General features: G+C 38.3%; 1 protein-coding gene across 15 annotated transcripts in view; it reads right to left on the bottom strand.

Annotated features, from left to right (window-relative positions):
* Positions 1-353: 353 nt before the first annotated feature.
* The window catches only part of baz2ba (bromodomain adjacent to zinc finger domain, 2Ba), a 110,276-nt gene continuing 88,284 nt past the window's right edge, over positions 354-22,345 (bottom strand). For 6 of the 15 annotated variants that reach the window (XM_039689202.2, XM_039689203.2, XM_089133852.1 and 3 more), the window contains 21 exons: positions 21,811-21,876; positions 19,456-19,500; positions 19,044-19,076; positions 16,401-16,466; positions 15,986-16,126; positions 15,347-15,598; positions 15,035-15,258; positions 14,006-14,080; positions 13,560-13,788; positions 13,406-13,468; positions 12,904-13,048; positions 12,066-12,820; positions 8,416-8,683; positions 8,099-8,254; positions 6,469-6,629; positions 6,076-6,377; positions 5,460-5,595; positions 5,206-5,352; positions 3,511-3,794; positions 3,280-3,423; positions 354-1,833 (listed from right to left, as the gene is read on the bottom strand). In XM_039689202.2, the coding sequence (XP_039545136.2) occupies positions 1,677-1,833; positions 3,280-3,423; positions 3,511-3,794; positions 5,206-5,352; positions 5,460-5,595; positions 6,076-6,377; positions 6,469-6,629; positions 8,099-8,254; positions 8,416-8,683; positions 12,066-12,820; positions 12,904-13,048; positions 13,406-13,468; positions 13,560-13,788; positions 14,006-14,080; positions 15,035-15,258; positions 15,347-15,598; positions 15,986-16,126; positions 16,401-16,466; positions 19,044-19,076; positions 19,456-19,500; positions 21,811-21,876 (3,849 nt within the window). In that variant the 3' untranslated portion in view covers positions 354-1,676. The remainder of the gene's footprint in view (positions 1,834-3,279; positions 3,424-3,510; positions 3,795-5,205; positions 5,353-5,459; positions 5,596-6,075; positions 6,378-6,468; positions 6,630-8,098; positions 8,255-8,415; positions 8,684-12,065; positions 12,821-12,903; positions 13,049-13,405; positions 13,469-13,559; positions 13,789-14,005; positions 14,081-15,034; positions 15,259-15,346; positions 15,599-15,985; positions 16,127-16,400; positions 16,467-19,043; positions 19,077-19,455; positions 19,501-21,810; positions 21,877-22,345) is intronic. The other 9 variants (XM_089133847.1, XM_089133855.1, XM_089133854.1 and 6 more) reach the window with 8 other exon arrangements.

Here is a 22,345-nt window from a genome sequence, read left to right as displayed (position 1 = left end):
ATCAGTTATGTGGAACCTGTTGACGAAAAAAAATTAAAGCCAACATATATTTTTGTATAGTTATATATATATATATATAGTTCAGTGTGATACTATTTTAATTAAAAATGTTTGCTGCCCATTTAAACACTTGAATAAAAATGGTAAATTAAATGTACATTGCATTAATATTTTTAAATGGTTTTAAAAATCCATTGATTTTTGATAGTATTTATTTATTTTGCTGCCCATTTCAATTGAAATAAAACGGTGAATAAAAGTTATTGCATTCCTTTTTTAAAATACTAAAATCGTGACCAGTAAATGAAAGCATTGCCCATGGACAATTAAATAAAACAACACTAGACACTGGCTGGATTTAAAAACATCCTTTTAATAAGTCCGTGCCAAACATCCACACACTCGCACAAACACTCTCTCGTGCACACACACACACACTTTCTCTCTCTCACACACACACACACACACACACACACACTCACACACACTCACTAGTGAAAAATAATGCTCCTACAAAAAGAACGCTACCATTTGTATCCCACAATATCTTTAAATAAAATAACTTCAAGTACTCTGACGCAGGTACAAAAAAACTCTGTTCTAGCTGCCTCCAGTGGGCCACGACGCACGCGGGAGACTCAGACACATGTGGTTACAGAACGCCTGCTGTCCATCTCTGAGCGGCTCTGGGGCCAGGGATACTGAAGAATACTCCGACAGTTTTCATATGGGTTCAGATATGAGTTTCGTACAGTATACCTTTGAGTGGAGGCCGTGATGTGTTTTATATAAGAAAACAATAACATTACAAAACAGGGAAAAAAACAAAACAAAAAAAGAACAAATTATTTTCCCTATACCCTGTTCTGAAGGGCAGGCACTACTAAGATTAAGGAGACCACAGTGTTTTGTAGAGGATATGTATATACTGTACAAACAATAAATGTATATTATTAATCACTTTAAGACTAAAATTAATTGCTACAATCATTCTAAGGCATAAACAATATCCAATGTCTGAAACAATATGTACACATCATTCCAAACAAGACTCAATATATTGACATTAATAGACAGTATGTACACATGGGTGCCTCCTGCTTGTCTGTGTGTGTGTGTGTGTGTGGGTGCGTGTGTGTGTACAGTGATGCCGTTAGTTCACTTTCAGAGGGTTGAATACTCTGATGCCACATGGCACAGAACAGTGTAAACAGTTTCTTCTTTTTTTTTTTCTTGGCTTTGTTTCATATTTGGAGAGGAAAAACACAAACAAATAAACATTCCATTAGATTTAAAGCAGTTTCGCTGTTTCTTCCTTTTCATAGAAAATGAAGAGTGGACCTCTCTTTTATTAAGTCATAAATAATCATTTAAAAAAATTAAATACATTCACTATAATATTAACGATAAAGTAAAAATACAAAACCAAAAATAAAAAGATATTTACAAGTAGTGGAAAGGGATTTTTCTCCTTAGTACAGCTCTGATGGTTGAAATTTCAGTGCGATTTCTCTTTTCTACAAGGAAATGCTATTGCACAAAGACACCCTCTGTCTTGTGTCTCTTTGGGTGTTGATGTGTGATTGGTCGGTCCTGAAGGGCCCTAGGTCGCAGAAATAGTCTGCTTCTGAGCCTTATCGCAGGTTTGAAATGACAGCCTGTGGTCTGAAACCACCTCAGTTAGTCTGCTTCAGCAGCTCAGTCCACCTCTTCTCGAAGAACTTCCTCATGTTGTGCCCGGCCCGGCCGATGTCCGAGTTGTCCTCGTTGAACTTCTCGCAGTTGTCGAACACCAGGTTGACGTCTATGATGAACGTCTCTAAATTCTGATATCTAAAAAAACACAGCAAAAATTGCAGGTCGGTTACTGCATCTTTATCTTGTTGTTAAAGGTTCATGAAACACTTAAACAGGCATTTCATTTTTTATAAACACATTTTGATATTTTCTTGATATTATGTTCATTTGTAAAAAAAAAAAAAAAAAGTATTTATTTATGAATATTTGTTATTATTTGTATAATTCTTATTAATATTTTATTTATTAATTTTGGTGGAAAATATTTTAGGGCCCCCCTTCACATTTAATTATATTATCGCTGTTGTAAACTTGCAGCAAGGATGACAAAATATGTTGTTTTCAAACAAACGGTATGTTTACTATAACCAGATATGTTTATGCATAAATAATAGCCTATAATATACTATATAATAGCATCAAAATGAACGAATCTTTTTTCGTGTTATTTGGTTCATTCAACGAACGAAATGAACGAATTGATTTGGGAAAAGATTCGTTCATTTTGATGAACGAGTTCGAACAGGAGAGTCACAAACACACATCAAAGAACAGAGCAAGGCGACTATTTGAGCTTATAAAACTTAAACTATGTTTTTGTTTTTAAATGAGCGATCGTTTCGCTTGATATGACCCTTATTCATCGTCTGGAATTGTTTAAAGCCCTTTGAACAGTTTGCAGTTTGCACTGAAACGGTTTTTTGGACCTTGAACCGTTTGGTTCCCAGTAAAGTGCATTATATGGAGAAAAATCCTGGATTGTTTTCATCAAAAGCCTTTTTTTTTTTCGACTGAAGAAAGAAAGACATGGATATCTTGGATGACATGGGGTGAGTAAATTATTTGCAAAAGTTTATTTTTTTAAAGTAAACTACTCCTTTAAGTACTTTTATTTAATGCTCATTGCTCAACTTTTTTTAAATATGATGCGACCCCCCCCCCACCCCACAGAGCTCTCTGAGGCCCCCTTGTGGGCCGCAACCCCCCCCCCCCTTGTTGGGAACCGATGTTTTAGGTGACTATTTTCTCACAATTATCTCAAGTTTTTCAAGTTTATTATAAAGTTGCAATTCTGAGAAATAAAGTCAGAATTAAGTAATATAAATTCAAAATTATGACTTTATAACTCGCAATTGCAAGTTTATATCTCGCAATTATGGGGAAAAAATTGTGAGATATAAGCTTGCAATAGTGAGTTATAAAGTCATTATTTTGAATTTATATTACTTAATTCTGACTTTATTTCTCAGAATTGCAACTTTATAATAACATTACATAAGAAAAAGTCTGAATTACAAGATATAAACTTGTAAAAAAAAAAAAGTGTCCCTGGCACCATATCCTTCTCCCCTCCACTCTGCAGATTTAGCTTTTTTTTTTTCTTTTTTTTTTCTTCATTTTTCAAAACTGTGAGATCTGAGCTTTGCTGAGGAAGTTAGAGGGAATTCCAGACACTTTAAAGCGGAAGAGAAAGACACTTACAGGCTGCTGACGAGTTTCTCACGGATAGTGGAGAAGTCCATGGGTTTTTTAATGACTTTGCGGTACCCTGGGACAGATTTGAGGTTAACAGGTGTGAGGAAGGGCCAGGCGTCCTGATGACGTTCCAGTTCAGCCAACAGAATCCTGAGAAGTTCAAACGTTCATGAGTTCTGCATAAAAAGCAACATTACATCCACAAATAAATAGAAAATGAGAGCATGCGAGTGGTACCTGCAGAGACCCAGGTCCCTGTTGTTGTCTCTGGCTGTTTTGGCTCTTTTTACGCAGGCAGGGCTGTCTGGTTTGGGTGCAGGGGGCGTGGAGGTGTTCTTCTTGGCCTGGGTGGAGGTGGCGGCTGCTTTCTTTGGGGTGCTGTTGTTGCTGCTGGTGGCTTCCTCTTCTTCACACGTTTCCATCTGCTTCTTGCTTTTCTTGGCGGATTCTGTCTTTTTTCCTCCACTGGCTGGTGGCGCACGATTCGGAGTCTTCTTAGATTTGGGTGACTGACCACTTGCCTGAAATGGTGGACAGGACCAGTTTAGATTTACAAGTTAACATACAGGAATAATTCTTCAAATCAGCCAGTGAACAGTACACATCATTGCTCCAAATGTCATTAGCAAGTCAAAAAATGCAAGTCATTAGCACTTGCAGTCACTTTCACAGATGAAATAATGAGAAGACTAAGCAAAAACATATGTATTATCATTATTTATACAACTACTATTTATTCACATTATTAAATTCTGAATTCTGCATGTGAAAGGCAAGGGTGCAAAAAGGGGAATGCAACTTTTAAGCAAATAAATTCAGCCTTGATGAGAATGAGAGAGAGAAAATTGAAAGTGTTAGTTCACTCAAAAATGAAAATTCTGTCAATAATTGAAGAGTTCAGATGCAAAAGCCTCTAAATGCCATTTGAAATTTTCTTCTTTAATGATGATTTTTATCAAACTTGTATATTTAAGTTCAGTAATTTCACTTAAATAACAATTAATAGGTAATTATCATTGCCATTTAAGTGAAATCACTTAACTTAAATATACAAGCTTGATAAAAATGATCATTCTAGAAGAAAATTTCAAAAGGCTCTTAGAGGCTTTTGCATCTGAACTCTTCAATTACTCTCATGATGTTCCAAACCCGCAAGACTTTTTGATAAAATCGGTCCCTCCTTTGAAAGCTACACAACTACCACTTTGACGCTTCAAAAAGTTCATAAAGAGATCATAAAACAAATCCATTTGACTTAAGCGGTTTAGTCCACATTTTCTGAAGAGACATGATCACTTTTTATGATGAACAGATTGAATTTAGGCTTTTATTCACATATAAACATTGATTAACTAATATAAACAGAAGCTCAGCCGAACCTGCTTGACGCACGAGAACAACCCTCTTGTGGAAGCTCAAACGTGCTGTGTTACATGAGAATGAACCTCATTGGTTCACAAGCATGCTTGAGTTTCCATTTATCATTTTTAATGTATTCGGTGATGAATGTTTATATATGAATAAAAGCCTAAATTCAATGGAGGGACAGAAATCTCTTAGATATCTCTCTCATATAGATGAACATAAGTATTACGGTGAGTAATGAGGGTGAGTAATTAATGACAGAATTTTCACTTAAAACCACTTAAAACTAATATATATATATATATATATATATATATTAGAATTTTCACACAAAACTAATATATATATATATATATATATATATATATATATATATATTAGTTTTAAGTGAAAATTCTGTCATTCATTTCATATATAAATAAAACTAAATCTAATCCAAGATATAGAAATATAATCTGCATGTTAAATTTGGTTCATCCAGCTCCATCCAGAAAAAAGTATCTGAATATTTTAGAGATATCACTCTGAAAACTTGCACCATTGGTGATTTGATCTGGAGGCGATTACCTTGGAGATGCAAGCAGGGCAGTACCAGTCTCCCTCTGGGATGGTGGTTATCTTGGGTTTGTGGCAATAGGTGTGACACCCCTTATCACAGCCATCACACAGTAAAAGCAGGTCTTCATTATCCCCCTTTCGGCACATCTGACAGTACTGAAAACACAAACAGGCACGTAAGAATGGAAACTACAACATATCCATAACAAACGAGTGTTCCACTTCCAAAACTTAAGGACAGTGAAGTTTATGACGTCACTTACCACTTTCATGATGGACCTTTCCCAGGCAATGGATTTCTGAAGCTGCTGCAGACACATGGCCAGCTGAGAGGAGCTGCGTACCTCAGTCAGTGCCTTCCGCCACAGCTTCATCCCTGGAGCGATCTCTTCCTCTCCCCTGCAACACACACACACATCAGAGAGGGCTTTATTTCAAAGATGTCATTTGCCCTCAATGTATATCAGATTGAGTAACTCTGAGATCCACACATAAACACACACAGAGAAGTGAAGAACAGGCATACGCTCTATATAGTGTCATTCAACTCCGTGGCATAACTTCACAGCCATACATGAGGACGGAGAGCACAGGATGCCGTGGTGTACCATGCACTTAGAAGTATTAGAAAACAAATCAAGTTTTCAAACTCCGTCTGTGCACCGCTGATTAAAACCATGCAGCCAAAAACAGGAAGGGTGCAGGCAAGGGAGTGAGAGGAAAATGAAACCAAAAAACAAACACGAAACCCGAAACTGCAGCCAGGGTGAGAACGCATGGACGGACGAGCAGAGAAGCCCCAGCCAGCAGAGAGAGGGAGAGGGGGAGGGGGAGAAGGAGGAGGAGGAGAGACGAAGGCTGGCAGTCTGGATGACCTACCCTTCCCCTCCAGCGCTAGTGGATGGTGCAGGTGCTGGGACAGTGACTGTACCCACATTATCCAGTTTGATCTGGATGGTGGTCCCTAAGGGGCTCCGCAGGTACCTTCTCTCGATGTGGCGCTCCAGCTCTGCCAATCGCGTCACAGCGATGTCCAGAGGGTTGCTGGGACGACGGATCAGGCCCTTCTCCGAGCTGCGCTCCTCTTGAGACTCCGCCCCAGGGCGGGGCTTGGGGAGGAGCTTGTGCTCGAAATAGACTAGGTCCTCTCTTTCAGACTGCGGCTCTGGATATGTCCAGCCCTGGAGCAAGGGATTGTGGGAAAGTGACGGTTAATATAAGAAATGACTGTGATTTGATGCATTTCTGGAGGCATTCTAACTGTGCGCTCACCTTGACCTGCAGGCTGGCGGACGTGACTTTGCGCTCCAGCTCCTCCACCTGTTGCAGCAGAGCAATGTCAGTCTCCATGGCCTGCTCCTCCACACACCACTCCTGCAGCGTCTCCACGGAAACCTGGCCCTCGTCGAGCTCCGAGACCTCCATAACTGCCACTGCAAACAAAAAATAAGACAACCGTAAGACCCCAGGAGAAATAACATCCGTAAGGCACAGCACAGCAGAATCGAGCGCGTTTTGACAACTGCATGCTCGGCTGAGTCAGTTGCATAGTGGTTTAGAGGGCTTTTATGACTGTTATTTAGGGCTGGCAAATAATAAAATGGCAAAATAATTAATTGCAGTTATTCTGATTGACATTTTTGCTTTCTATATTGATTAACCTCCGATTTAGAATTTGCTTAAATTTACTCACATTTCGTGACTTGAAAATATACTGTATTTAGTGCTAGTCAAATCGTTTCGTCGAAATTAATTGCATCTAATATAAACATTTTTTGTTTATATAATGTGTGAATATTCTTAAATTGATATATATATATATATATATATATATATATATATATATATTATTATGTACTGTATATGTAGGTGTGTGTGATACATACACCTACATATATATATATATATATATTATATGTACTGTATATGTAGGTGTGTGTAGGTGTGTGTTTGTGTTAGTGTGAGTGCGTTTCTATGTGTGTACACACACACAGACACACACATAGAAATGCACTCACACTAACACAAACACACACCTACATACATACATGCATACATACATATATACACACACACACACACACACACACACACACACACACATAAAGGGGGGTGGTCTTAAATTTAAAGGTAAATGATGCAGACATAATGGCAGAAAGGGTGAAATAAACAATAAACTGTTAATTTTGCAGAAATACATAATAAATGGAACAGTTTTGACACTATATTGATTGTTGCTAAGGGTGTTTCTCAGTGAAACAGATCTATTCGGTGAAACGGACAATTTATCATAAGTAAATCACAGCTATTAAACAATCTCAATTATATTATAATCTCAATTATAATGTATAATTTCCCTTTAAAAAATGCTTACTACCATACTATACCTTACTACCAGCTGAAAAAGAATAACTGAAAGTTTCAGTTACTATGAGGAAAGTACTTTGACAAGTCAAAGATGAATATTTTATGATAATTTTTTCTTTTCACACCGTTTTAAAAATAAAAACAGTAGTCGACAGTATACAGTAGCTACTCATAATTTAGAATTGTATTATAATTGTATTTCATACGACTTTCTGTGATCAATTCGCGCTACGGTAGCATTTTTCGACAAGGCAGCAAAAATCGACAGAACACCGGAACCATCAGTTTTAAAAAATGAAATAAAAATGAAAAGAAAACAATAGTTTTGTAAAGTCTTCCCTGGATTTCATTTAGAAAGAATGACAGCATGAAGGACTATCTCCAATATTTTATGACACAAACAACTTTGAACTATTGTGTGCCGTGTGTGTCCTGGAATCAATACAGTGAATAGAATTAAACAACTGGAATGTCAAATTGTGTTAACGATGATGAATAAACATCTTATTTTGGTCTGTTTCCACATGGTGCTCACCCTCTCGGTTCTTGTTGCAGGTCTGTGCGATGAGCTCCATGGATTTCTGCAGCTGTTTCTGCAGGGCTCTCTCTCGGACGCCTCTGCTGTGGAGGGTGTTCACTAGGGCTTTCAGCTCCTCCATGTCTGTCACCTTCCACCAGCCCAGCAGCATGTCTGCCAATCCGCCAAAACCATTACCATCAACAACCCCAAACAAAACTAGACTCATGACACATTTGTTGATATATGTTATGGTTAAATCTTGCAACCTAAAAATTCGATATTACCATTTAACAAAGTAGCATTTGTGTGCATGATACCAACACAACACTCACCCTCTGGAATTGGCAGCGCTTCGGGGTGGTCATGATTTCTGGGAAGGTCCAGTGCCATTGGAGAAGGCGTTGCTGTAAGCTTCTCCCCAGTGGGAACAGGAGAACCACTTTTGCTGGTTGAGACGCTGTGAGCCAGCAGGGGGCTGGCGCTGCCCTCCACTGAGGGGTACATGTGCAGGGGGCTGCTGCACAGGGGTAGACTGGGGCTGATGATCCCACTGGACCAGCTGCACAAAGGCAAACCAATAACAGCTCCACTGGGCTTCACCTGTGGGAGATAATGAGAATACATGAGATGTAGCAACAATTTAAATTCAAATGAATATACTTTTGTTCTTTTTTCCATTTATGCCAAGCTAAAATATTTTATCAGGTAGAATTGAGAAAAAAATAATTAAAATACAAACCACATTTATATTTCAGTCATGGGGGCTTTGAATATTGTTGTAGAAAATGGGGGACATTGGAGTCAAAAAAGGATGCGAGTCACTGATTTAGATTCACTTCCACTCGCATAATGTTTTCAGTATCTAATCATTTTTCGGGCTTAATTCTGTTTAAACTATTACAAAAGTATTACATTGTTTAACACTCACAATAATAATAATAAATGTCCATTTATTTAAACAATATCAAAATTGTTTATGTTATATGCACAGAATTTGATTTTAGATATTGAATTTTATATATACATTTTTCAATTGTAGTGTTTTAAAAAGGCATCTGAAATAATAAACTAAGTGCAATGTAGTGTTGTTAAAGATATAGATTTCCAAAACTCATTATCTGTAAAATAGATACCAGTTGCGGTTTCTCATGTCTCCGACAGTGAGGTGACACAAACCCACCTCCCCACACTCATTCGTTTCATTTGCTCCGGATGAATATTGTTAATGTTTTTACTCATTCCTGCAGGTTTTGTGCTCATACCCAAAGTGTGCACACATAAAGCCACCTCTCTCAGTATTAAATTGAGTTATTTTTCGCTGCTTATGGAAATTTATTATCAAACAGTCAAATACAAACAAAATAATGTCAAAATAATGTTCTTGGCGAGTATTCACAAAAACGAGAAACCGCATGTGTAACAGTATAATGTGTCAGGTCTTAAAGTGACAGCCGCCTAATATACCTGTTGCCAGATTATGAGATAATATCTATGTGGCAGTTTTTCTCCCATGGTATCGATGTCAAAACTGTAGCCAGTGTTGAATTTAAGTTAAATAATGAGTGGAAAAAAGTTAATGTCAAGCCCCTGAATATGGAATATAAAAGTCACCGCAATTGAAGGAAAATGGACCCCAATCAGCTATTTTATAATATTACATCAATATAGTAATATATAGTAATTGATATTGATTTAAAATCAATCGGATTTTGGCTTCGGCCAAGGATTTTTAATAGGCTCTATGCACAACTTACTTCCGCATTCTGTTTAAACAGGTCTCATCTCTTCCGGTCCAGGTCTTTTGTATGGTGCTTCATTGAATTTTTTTTTTGCGGTTTTACTCAAGATAACTTAAAAGGAGCGAGCAAAGATTAGCATAACCAATGTCCCTCACATATGCAGATTTAAATTTAAACGTTTTATATTTTTTCTTCTTCACAGTAACGTTTAGATATTTAAATGGAATAAAACGCCAATAACAAAGTGAACTAGGGGGGTTAGCTGATTACCTTAAAAATCCATAGATATCGTAGTCAGTTCTTACGGCTCTTAACACTTTCTATGTTTTCCGGTTTGGTCACGTGAGGCTCCGCATAAAGCCTATTCTGTGCAACATTAAAGCAACACTATGTAAATTGTTTTACCTTAAAATAATGTTTCCAAAATCTTTTCAGTGGTTCATCAAGTCATAGCAGGGTGAAAGGCACTTCTGCCATAGCCTGACGGGGTCTGTATCGCTTTTACTGGCACTACGGAACTCCGGGGTTCGGGTAGTAACCCGACCACAAAAAAAAAAACTACAAAATTCGACTGCTTTACGTCAAGCGCTACAATAGTCATTATTTCGTTTTTCTTCGTTTCTGATGTTCCAATACATCATCCTTTCATGAAATCATGCAACATAATCTATCTTGTCTGTGGACATCGTTCATTCTAAAGCCGGTGCTGGATAAACAACAAGCGTGCGTGCGATGGTAGGCTAAACTATTTATGACAGCTGTAATGGACAATTTCGTTTCCGACCAGTAGGGCGACCGAAGAGAAAAAAAAATAAAAATCTATGGTGTTGCTTTAAACACAATCAGAACAAACCAATAAGATTTCACTGTGGGCAGAGCAACCCAGAGTGTAGGGCTGCACGATTTGGGCCAAAATGATAATCATGATTATTTCGATCAATGTAGAGATCACGATTAATTATCATGATTATTTGTTGATTTTAACCAAAACAAAGTTTATAGTTACATACGCTAATGATAACTGCTTTCACGTCCATATTATGCTACATTCCTGCTAATGTACAATAAAATAGGTCCTCTTATTCACCAAAATTCAGTGCATCTCCTTTAAAGAATAAATAAAAATAAGTAAAAAAAAACAACAAATTTTATTTTATTTAGGAAAGAAATTGAGCTTTATATTGATTCACTCCGATTTTCTATGAAGCAAAAAGCAATTAAAACATTGAAAATATGCAAATGTTATAATATCTTCATATAAGTTTACAATACCCCCCTAGTATGAAAGACTTTGTAATATCTATGTTGTATGTTAATTTTGCTGTATACATAAATGTCTGTACTAAATTGTTCTTAATAAAAAAATAAAAAAATAAATAAATAAAACAATAAAGAAAAGGTAGCAAAACTTCAACAGGGCACTATTTTACATTGTGTAAATATATTTTAGGAAGCAAAATATAAACTTGCATTGTCCCTGCATAATGGATGTGAATAAAAAGTGCAAAATATACAATCAATAAAAATCTAATATTCCATAACAGAATGTAACCAAATGAGAACATGTCAAGGCAGAACTACGCACTATGGAGGTTCAATTAATGGATGAAATTCAGAGTCATTGTTATTTGACGCTTACGAAATGTAAAATGTTGTGGTACAGTGTTAGTGATTAGTTGTGAAGTCTTACTGCATAAATTGAATCTATTTAATCCTCCATATGAAAGTTTATGTGCTCGAATTATTTCTATTTATTAAAAAATATTTCAAACTACTTTAATCGAGTCCATTAATCGCAAATTTCATGGCTCTTATATAGTGATTATATATTACTATGTACCAATTTACTAATGCACACACTCGGTATCTCTCGCGCACTTTCGAGCGCGCTCTTCTCTCGTGCGCAGAAACAAACACTCAGTCTCTCTCGTGCACTGGGGCTCATGAAGGCACGTGATCAGACAATGAGCGTGGAATCAGACAATGAGCGTTCGGAATGACGCATTTTTAATATCGCTCGCCAAAATCTTGATCACGATTAAAATTCGATCAATCGCGCAGCCCTACCAGAGTGACATGAAAGAAACAGAAACCGATAAAATGTCTTGTCTGGCGTTAATTGACAGGGTTGCAGCTGGTCAGGACATAAACTCAGATTAACATGAAAGAGATTCATTGCTTGCGGCTTAATCATGTTGGACACTGTAAATATGAAATACGTTTTAAATAGGACGGGTAATTACCTGCAAACTGAGGTTGCTGATCCCAGCAGCTGAGGGGTTCAGAGTGCTTGCAGATGCAGAAAGAGGAAGCAGGTGATGGTGCGGGGAGGAGGTAGACGGTGAAGGTGGAGTTTTGGGGGTGTTGCTGTTGTGTGAGGACTGCGGCTGGGTGAGGGAAGTGTCGTCGCAGGGTGAGCGAGGCAGCAGGCTGAACCAGTGGCCGCTGCGCTCGCTCAGGACCTTGAGCAGCTGGTCGTTGGCCAGGAGCTGAGTCTGCGTCAGCTGCGGCTGCAGGATGTGCGCGGGGATGCCCAGCTGCAGAGGAGGAGGGATCGCGTGGTCCGCGCTCGGGCTGCTGGCCTCCGTCAGCTTAGAGGTAGTTGATGAGTGAGCCGGAGATGATGCTAATGTTGTTTCCATGGCGATTGTTGCCGGGCAGCCGTTGTGGGCGTGGCCGAGCCCCTTGGCCCCGGCAGGTGTGCAAGGCAGTTCCTGACATCGAGGGCTCTGTGAGGGGCGGAGCTCTGGCGGTTGAGGGAGCGTGGTCGCAACCACTGTTTCCTGCAGTTCTTTTAATGGGGAGGAGCTCACCTCTTTATGTGCCTCCAGATCAGGCTGGATGAGCTTCTCTTCCTCCTGTTTCACCTCCTCCTTCACAGCCCCCTGCATCTCCTCATGCTGATGAAGCTGCAGAGCTTCCTCCTTGGGCTCTTCTTTTACCTGCACAACTGGAAAGTTCCTCAACCTCTCACGCTCTTTTTCCAACTCCTCGAGCCCTACGTGAGAGAAAGAAAGTGTAAAATGAATGGTGTGGCTGTTTGCAAATGCATTTATGGATGGATGGATAGATGAGACTCACCTTCTCCACTCTCTAACCCCTCTATGTAAACCCCTCCACACTGCGGGAGGACCCAGTATCTGCGGCGGTACCGGTCCTGGCCGTATGACATGGACCGCAGGGCGTGAGACGACTCAAACAGCTTCCGACGGATCAGGTTTTGCTGCTGTACTCATAAAGAAATACATTTATGAGTGTGTGTGGTGGGGATTTTATATGTAATTATGATCGGACTGCATGATTCATCGAAATAAAACCAAAACCGTGCTATTGCTTAGTGAAGATATCAAATCGTAGAAGCTGTGAAAAAGTGAAATAGTAAAAACAATACTGGAGTAACAACAGTAATATTTACTTTTTTGTTTAATATCAAATATTTTTATAATAATATTGCAGCATATTGATATAAAATCACAATATTTTGGGCTAAACGGCAGCCCTACAAACAAGCACAATTTTAAACAAAATCACATTTTAAATTGAAATAGCAAATCATGCAGCCCTAAATCATGTTTGAATTTACCTTTGATAATTTCTCGATCTGTTTCTCTAGCTCTTCAACGCTTGTTGATGGGTCTCCCTCATCCTGACACAAACACACACACATATACAGGTCAAAGATAGTGATAAAGGTAGAATCCATGTATGAAAATGTACTCAAAATTAACGCCTTTTACCTCATCACACGTCTCCACCTTTTTTCCCTTTTTAGCCTCTTCCTCCTCATCATCATCATCCTCATCCCCTGCGTCATCACTGTCCTCATCTTCATCGTCTTCGTCATCACTATCCCCAGCCTTCCTCTTGCGCTTGTGACCAATGCCAGAGCAGCCCGCAGCCTGAGGCTCCTCCCCTCCAGCCATTGATTCACGTTTTCCTGTCCGTTTAGCGTAGATTGTTTTCATTCTGCATGAACACATGCAGAAATACTGATTGGTTAGTGATGTGCATTATGATAATTAATTATGTACATTCAGCACACATCTTTCGCAGTCGTAAATAGAAACGTCGGTTGTGTTTAATGCATGGTAAGATGACTCTACGCTAAAAACTCTGTCTAGGAGGGTCAGTTTTGAAACAGCCATTAAAATAGTGGAAATCAAGTGGAAAATAAGATACTCACTTCTTCAGTTTGCCCTCCACGATACACTCGTCCTTTCTCAGCACATTCATGTGCTCCAGGCTTTTGTCGATCTCACTGCAAAACACACAAACAGTTTCGTACTGCTGTAGATTCCAGTGTTATTTTAGTATTAGTTATAAATATTAATAGTTTTTGAATTAGCTTCTATTTGTAATTTAAATTTTATTTAAAGCTCATTTTTTAGTAATTTTGTTGTTTTTATTTTTGTAAAAGTGTGTTTTTTTATGTAATATAAATATATATTTATATATATTGAAGTTGAATTATTTCAGATTTATTTTTACTTCAGATTTAGCTAGTTTGTTTTACAGTTACTAATTTTAGTGCTTAAACTAAGGCAACATTTCTTGTATTTTAATTGAATATTAATATATATTTTATTTGTATAATATTATAACCCTGATAATAACCCTGGTAGATACATGTCATACAGTACATGTGTGATAATGTCACGTGATCAACTCAAGCTGTTGAGGTTACAGTGTTCATGCATTAAGTATTCAAAGCTCTGTGACCATCACATTATGTGACCCCTCCACTGCCACTGCCTCTTTATGCACTATTATTCCAAGATGAATATTTCAGTGCCCACACAGGCTTCACAGAATAAGCACATATCACTTTTACACATATCATATACTCCAAGCAGGAATCATTTGAATTTGAAAATGTCACATAATTGAATTGAAGTTGAAAGGTATGTGACATGTTTCTCAAAAACAAACGGATGCCATTTGTTTAAAGTAAACAAAATCTATCCTTGCCCCATTTTTAAATGTTTTGCTATTCAGTTAATAATCTATGCCTATAACAACAAATTACCTTTAAAAGCAGTTGACTGCTCTTTAGGAATGATTGCTGGAAAATAGTGTTGTATTGCATAGCACATAATGTGATTACTAAAAAAACTGCCATGTTGTGTAACAACTGAATTCTGTACCAATATAAACATCAATCAAGTCATGAATTATCAGCAGCTGAACAGAACTGGAATCTACTGGATCTTACCTGACTATGCTTTTACTGCATGCCAGCTCATTTACCAGGAAGGACAGGACAGAGGCTTTCTGAGCTGGAGTATGGGCCTGAAAGGCTTTGGTCCTTAAACTCATAGCAAGATCAGCTAGCTCCGTCTGAGAGCAGTGAGCCTCCATGTATAGCTGCAAAACCTCAGACACATTGTCCCGATTCAGACCCACATTGGTCAGGTGGTCACCCAAGATAGACTTAGCCTGGTGGAGAAAAGGGGATGACATTTATTACTAAAGCATATTAATTAAAAGATGGATGGATGGATGGATAGATAGATATCCTCCTCACCCTGTGTCCTTGAGGTAATCCTGGGTCAGACACAGCAGATGAGAGTAGCCGGACCAGCAGGTCCTGCACTTGGCCCATGCTGTTGCCCAGGTTGAGCAGTCCCTCCTGCAGTACTCCCAGAGTGGGCAACTCAGAGGGATCCATGCCCAGGACCTTCCCGAAGCTCCGCAGGAACTGTACCACCATCAGGCACTCCGCAAACACACTCCCAGGCAGAACCAGACCGTGGATACGAGGAATCTCTGGAAGGGGCTGTAGAGGGAGAGAAAAGGGAGGTTAAAAAGTAATTATATGAAATTAGGCAGCTGCCTTTATATTTTAGGTAGGGGGTCCTTCACAAGGAGCTCATCAAATTGTGGGGTCATTATAATCAAAATCAAAAGTTTGATCCAAGATACAACGGTGCAAACTTTCAGCAAAATCCTGTCTGCATCACCACTAGGTGGCAGTATTCTGTCTCAGGTGAATTGACTGTAAAGTGTTTTGGTAAGGTTCGGTGTATGACATCATACCTCTGAGAGTTCTGATTGAACGAGTCTTTCTGTTAATGGCTCATTTATGCATAATCTTACAAAATATGAATATTAAAGTTGATGCAATGCAAAACTTTTTTCCGGTTTGGCCGTATATTTCCATTACCTTGTGATCTGTCAAACACATGTCTTCATTGGGTTTCTTCATCTCACGGATCAACTCCAGCTCCAGCCTTCGGAGCTCCATTTTCCGCTCCTTGTTGAGACGTTTCTCATCGCGTTTCTCTTGCCTGAGGCGTTCGCGCTCCTGAGGGGTGGAAGAGAGGCTTTACTAACCGGTTGGATGCCAAACCAGCCGTGTTTGACATTAGGCTTTTATGTTCTTCAAGAAAACTTTGTATTGGAGAATTAGGAATGTTTAGGGGACTTTATGGAACTACATCAAAATTATTCGGCAAACACATTCAGGGAGCGTAGCAGAGCAGATAGACGTGACATGTGAGAAAGCCTTGAGGTGCAGAGAGGAGAGTGGAGTGGTGAAGGACAGTGTTCTTTTATTTATTTATTTTGTTTTTGCACACCTCAGCTTTTTTCCGAGCCTCCACAGCTTTCATTAGCATTACGTGCTGTCTCCTCCTCTCCCTCTCCTGAAAAGACAGAATGATTCCATCGTTCAGTGGAGGAAAGCAGAGCATACAGATCCACACAGAGAAAACAAATGAAATATAAAAGCCAGAGACAGACGATAAAACTGATCAGCGTGGTTTAGCATGTTGCACAGAAAGAGAGAGAGAAAAAGTAGGTGAAGAACGGACACATTGCTATGGCCAGGATGAGGCAGCCACAAAAACATGTGTTACAGCTGATCGGACGGAAACAAAAAGAGCGAAAAGAAAAGCCACAGATGTAATGGGCAGGTCAGAGGAGGAAAGCTGTCGGTGCGTCTTGAGTTAGATTAGCGTAGCTACTGTTACAAGCTAACAAGGGGAAATAAAGCAGATTTCCCTCAGTTCTTACAGTGAAGCACATTGCTCGGTCACTGTTATTTATGGATTTACAGTCAACATGATTTACAGTCAACGCCCCTATTTACTTCTTAATACGCGTTTCTGGTATCTTTCTTTAAACGTAAAACTCATTTGCAGTTGTAATGGCTGCATTTAAGTCCACTTTTTTGTTGCCCCTCCCTCACTGACTTCCTCCGTCTCGTTCAATTGGTGCCTACAACAAGTGGAACACCCTAGGTCCTAGATCACATGTGGGTAAATTAAGTGTGAACACTGCAAGTTGCTGTTGTGACGTCACAATTGTGTTGAATTGTGGTCTATGGATCGAATTAAAATCGAGGGGTCCAAATTAGAGCCCGGCCGATAAAGGATTTTGAAGGCCGATACGATACAAATATTGTTGGTTTTAAAATCCGATATATCGGCCGATATTTTTTTTTTTTCAGAAACGCGCAACAAAACATTAACAGATTTCCCTAACATTAGTTATTTTTTAGTTATTTATGAGTTTTAACTAAAATAATATGATAATGCATTTTAAAAGGAAACTTGTTTCTTTTATTGTCACAACAGAACAGAGGAAAATCGAAATGTATTAAAGTTCTGATAAATAAAATAATAATTAGTCCCTACATTGCCTTATAAGCTACCTTATAATTACAATGTCAGCTTGCTTATCCCTTTACCTGCACTTTTTAAATTCTTTCCATCAAGCTACATCAAACCATTTTCCCGCCTTCTAAAACCTACTATTTAGCGATTCTAAATCGATTACAGAACGACAGTATGCAACGCACACTTGGCGTCGTTGGATTTCACACACGTGTAAAAGAAAAGCTAACTTTTATGCACCGGATGTGTGGCGCGTTATACACAAGTGTTGCCATCGGAGTAGAGTGCCCTCTGGTGGACAAACTGTACAACTCCAACACTCATGACATGGTTGAAGCGTGTTTAGTCCGTTTTTATTTTATTTTTGAAATATTTATTTATCGGCCATTAAAACTGCCAATACCGATAGTTTGGAAAATGCCTAAAATTGGCCGATAATATCGGTCTGCCGATAAATCGGTCTGGCTCTAGTCCAAATAAACTTCCCTCATCCACTTTTGAACGCACTTCAAAATAGCAGCAGGGATTCCCCCGAGGGCAGGTGCTTAGGGTAGTTTGCGAGTGTGTAAAAGTGGAGTTAAACGCAGTCAATGTTAATGTGCAATCAGTAATTTGTTGTTTAGTTTGTGCTACTGATGCCTTGGATTCATGCTGACATCTAGTGGTGTGGATGTTGCATCATCCAAGTTGTCCCCATGAAGAGATCCATGTAAATTACAACTTTTATTGGGCTAAGTCAATATGATTATTGATGATGTAAAGTTAAAACAAGAAATCTTACATTTCAGAGGGAACCATTAACCAAATCATTATGTATTCATTATTTTAGAAAACTCACATTCTGGTTTGGCTACATTATAGTATGGAATATCCACATCATTTACTAAATATCAATTTTTTCTTGGAAAAAGCACATTAAGGAAGTAAAATGGGTTGCGGATGGCGTTTCATGTTGACTTTAAGGACAAAGCCAATTAGTGTGATATTTTCAATTCTGACCCACAGATGGCATGGAATGTACAACAGAGGGAAGTGTGAGTTTCCTCAAATTCTCTCATTGGTCAGGCACTATGACCTTTGACCTGTACTGATGATCTCACAGACAGGACAATCAGCACAGTGCAAATGCAACATTGTGACAAATAGTCTGCCACAACAACATACATACACGCACACACACACACACACCAACACTCACATTTTCACAGCGGTAATGATAATATATACAATATTGGGATGACTTTACACGTGGAATGAGGGTGTGTGGCACTTTCCACCAATGAGAGTATATACTCAACAGGCTCCATAGACACACACTCACACACGCACACACACACACATACACTTACACACACACACACACACACACACACAAGGCACAGGCCTGCTGCATCAAAGCCGTTTTCTCTTATTGACACACATAGCAGATGTAGGCGATGCAGTTTTTTTTCTTTTGTTCTCTTTTTTTTAGCTCGAAAAGCCATGCAGAAGGAAAATGTAGTTTTGACAGCAGCCAGTGCTACATTTAAACATGTGCTGCTATGACATCATATCACAACCAGGATTCACGATGCGAGTGTTAGATGTACAGAAGATGAAACATACCCATACCATATCTAGTCTATGCCTCTCCATCTCCTGAGAGAGAGAGTTGGCAGAGTATTATGAGACAGAAAAAAAAAATCACAGCGTCATTTAAAAAGAAAAGGAAAACTCAAAACTGTAGCCTGTAACCCCAAAGAGACAGACCCCACTCCCAAAAAAAGCATGGAAATTAACCAAGAGAAACAGCAGAAAGTTAAAGACAGAACCACATGAGACTCGCCACTTCTAACATTGGGCATAGGCTGAACAAATCTATTTTAGGACAATTTTAAACCCATAATGCACTGCATCTCAGATGGTGACTGTGAGCTCTACAATAAAACATTGCTTTTTCCTTTCTTTATAGCAAAAATCAGTACTACTATATAAATGGCCATTATGAGACCTATTATTTATAAGAGTGGTGACTGACCTGGTGCTTGAGAATAACAGCCTGCTGGCGTCTCATCTCCTTCTCCTACAAACACAGAACATAAAAACGATTCAACGCTGCACCAAAACACTCATTATGACACCGTCTAAAAAGAAACCGCCAATCAGAGTCTTGTCTCGGCCTTCAGTCCAAACTGTGAGGCCTATGAATGCAAGAAAATATCAATCTCTTTGGATTTAAATAGTACATGAAACTGCTCTGTTGGCTAGTGAATCAGATTGGGTTAGGACATATCAAAATGTTTCCCTTTTTTAATAATCAAAAGATAATCGGAAGCAGGTAATATTTATAATTTAGGGGGAGAGACCACTTCATTAAACAAACTTTTCTATATTCTGACAGTATCTAGTATCTAGATGGTAACTCTTATTCTGCAAAAAGTCATGCAAGATAGATGTGATATTTAACCCTGGAAATGAGAATAATTTCTTGGAACGAGCTTTACCATCTACATAGTCGTACATGCCCCTAAAAAGAAGATGAATCATCAACTTTGGCTTCATTTTCCCTGAAGAGAATGACTAGGGCCTAGTGGTATGATGGCATATACTGTACAATGCAATAGTATATATTATGAATAATATTATCTTTAAGTTTGTGTCCATATATTTTTTTTAATAAAAAGAGAAAATAATCAAATCAGTGTTACAATAAAATTATTTAAAAAATAGGCAGATTTTGTTTCAAATATGTTGATGCTAGGGAAATATGATAATCCACTTGCGAGGGACTCCTTTCCAAAATGTAAAGGCAGCTAGCTATTTTTTTGCATAAACATGATTAAAAACTGATTCATACTGTGTGAGAAAAATATGTGTGATGTTGTAAAGACAACAATATTAAATAACTGCTTTTTATATTGTTATTTTACAACAGCAAAGCTGAATTTTCAGCATCATTACTCCAGTCTTCAGTGTCACATGATCCTTCAGAAATCATTATAATATGCTGATTCGGAGCTAATGGACATTTCTTATTATTATTATCAAAGCTAAAAACAGTGCTGCTTAATATTTGTGTGGAAACTGCACAAATATTCTTTTTTCAGGATCCTTTGATAAATAGAAAGTTCAAAAGAACAGCTTTAATTGAAAAATATTTTTTTTGTATAACAATGGAAAAGTCTATACTATGGAAGCTTGTTTCTGCCACAGAATGAAAAATAAAAAAAGGTAATTGCGACTTTTTATCTCACAATTCGAACTTTTTATCTCACAATTGCGAGTTTACATTTTGCAATTCTGACATTATTTCTCAGAATGGCAGGACGCAAAGTCAGAATTACGTGATATAAAGTCGCAATTGCGAGATATAAAGTCAGAATTGCGAAATATAAAGTCAGAATTGCGTGATATTAAGTCGCAATTGCGTGTTATAAAGTTAGAATTGCGAGATAAAAAATAAAAATTGCTTGATAAAGTCGCAATTGCGTGTTATAAAGTCAGAAATGCATGATATAAAGTCAGAATTGTGAGATTTAAACTATTCTGAGGGGGACAAAAGTTAGTCTTTTCTTCCCCTTAGAATTGACCTGATATCTCACAATTGCGAGTTAATACCTTACAATTCTGAGAAAAGATGTCAGAATTTCTACATAAACTCACAATTATTTGTTATAAAGTCAGAATTGCGAGATAAAAGTCGCACTTCTGTCTTTTTAATCTCACAATTCTGACTTTATAACATGCAATTGTGAGATAAAAAGTCGCAATTATTTTTTGCTTTTTTTATTCAGTGGCGGAAACAAGCTTCGATACTATACCGAAACTTTTGATTCAATTTAATAAACGATTTAATGAACTGAATGTGTAATTGCTGAATAAAAATAATTTCTTTAAAAACGGTAGTGTATATAAACCATTTTTATAAAAAAAAAAATGTCCCACAAAATAACATTATAGTGAAATACTGTTATTGTAATGTTTAAAATCTACAGTATGATCACATGGTGTAAATAATTTCATGTGTGTATATGATACAAGATGGCTGGACAACAAGTAATAAAACTCAACACAAAACTTGATTAAATAAGGGAGGCTATTTAGAGCAGGTTCTGTATTCCAGTGAGGGCCCCATGTGTACAAGACATAAAAAGATGCACTGTGCATTTTTTCACTTTAAACGACAACAGCAAAAATCCAGATGTCAAGCTAATATTCCCCAACAGACATCAGTCAAACAGAGGCTCTGCTCCTTTGTTGTGGCCGAGGAATGTTAATGGTTAGCCGGGGTAGGTGCGAACGACGGAAGTTTTTTGGGGTGGGGGGTTTCCACGGCGATGATTCATAGTGTGCAGAGTAGGTGTGTAGCATCTCTTCTCACTCACAAACTGACCTTTATTCGCTTTTCCGCCTCCAACATTTTGGCATTGGCAGCCTCCTCTCTCTTTTTCCGCTTTGCCTGCCAATGCAAAACAGGTCTGGGTCAGACCAGTGCTGCCGTGCTGAGTATAAACCTAAATTAAACATGCTAAACCAACATCTGTTTTATTTATAACTTATACTAACACTTTGATTGATGAGTCTGCGAGAGGAAAAGCGGGAGCATCCAAAACATTCACACACACACACACACTCAGGAAAGCCCTTCAGTCTCAAGTCTTGCCATTGTTGCGCTAGCTCTAGCTACAGATCACTGCGTCAGTGATTGAGAATGTTTTCTCCTTAAGTCTGTGTCGGAATCAACCCTCAGATCTTCAAAACTATTCAATATTCCTCGGGCTTTGACAACGGCAATATAAAAAGAAAGCAAAGGCGAATTAGCTGAAAATTTAAATACGTAATTACAAACAGCAAGAAATCCTGTTCGGAATGGCTTGCCAAGCGTGTCAGCTTCAATTTGATTTTGCCCAGCTAAAACACTTTTGAAG

The sequence above is a fragment of the Pimephales promelas genome, chromosome 8 (genome assembly GCF_988280905.1).
Source record: "Pimephales promelas chromosome 8, fPimPro1.hap1.1, whole genome shotgun sequence".
Taxonomy (NCBI): Eukaryota; Metazoa; Chordata; class Actinopteri; order Cypriniformes; family Leuciscidae; genus Pimephales; species Pimephales promelas.
This window is presented reverse-complemented; position numbering and strand designations above follow the sequence as displayed.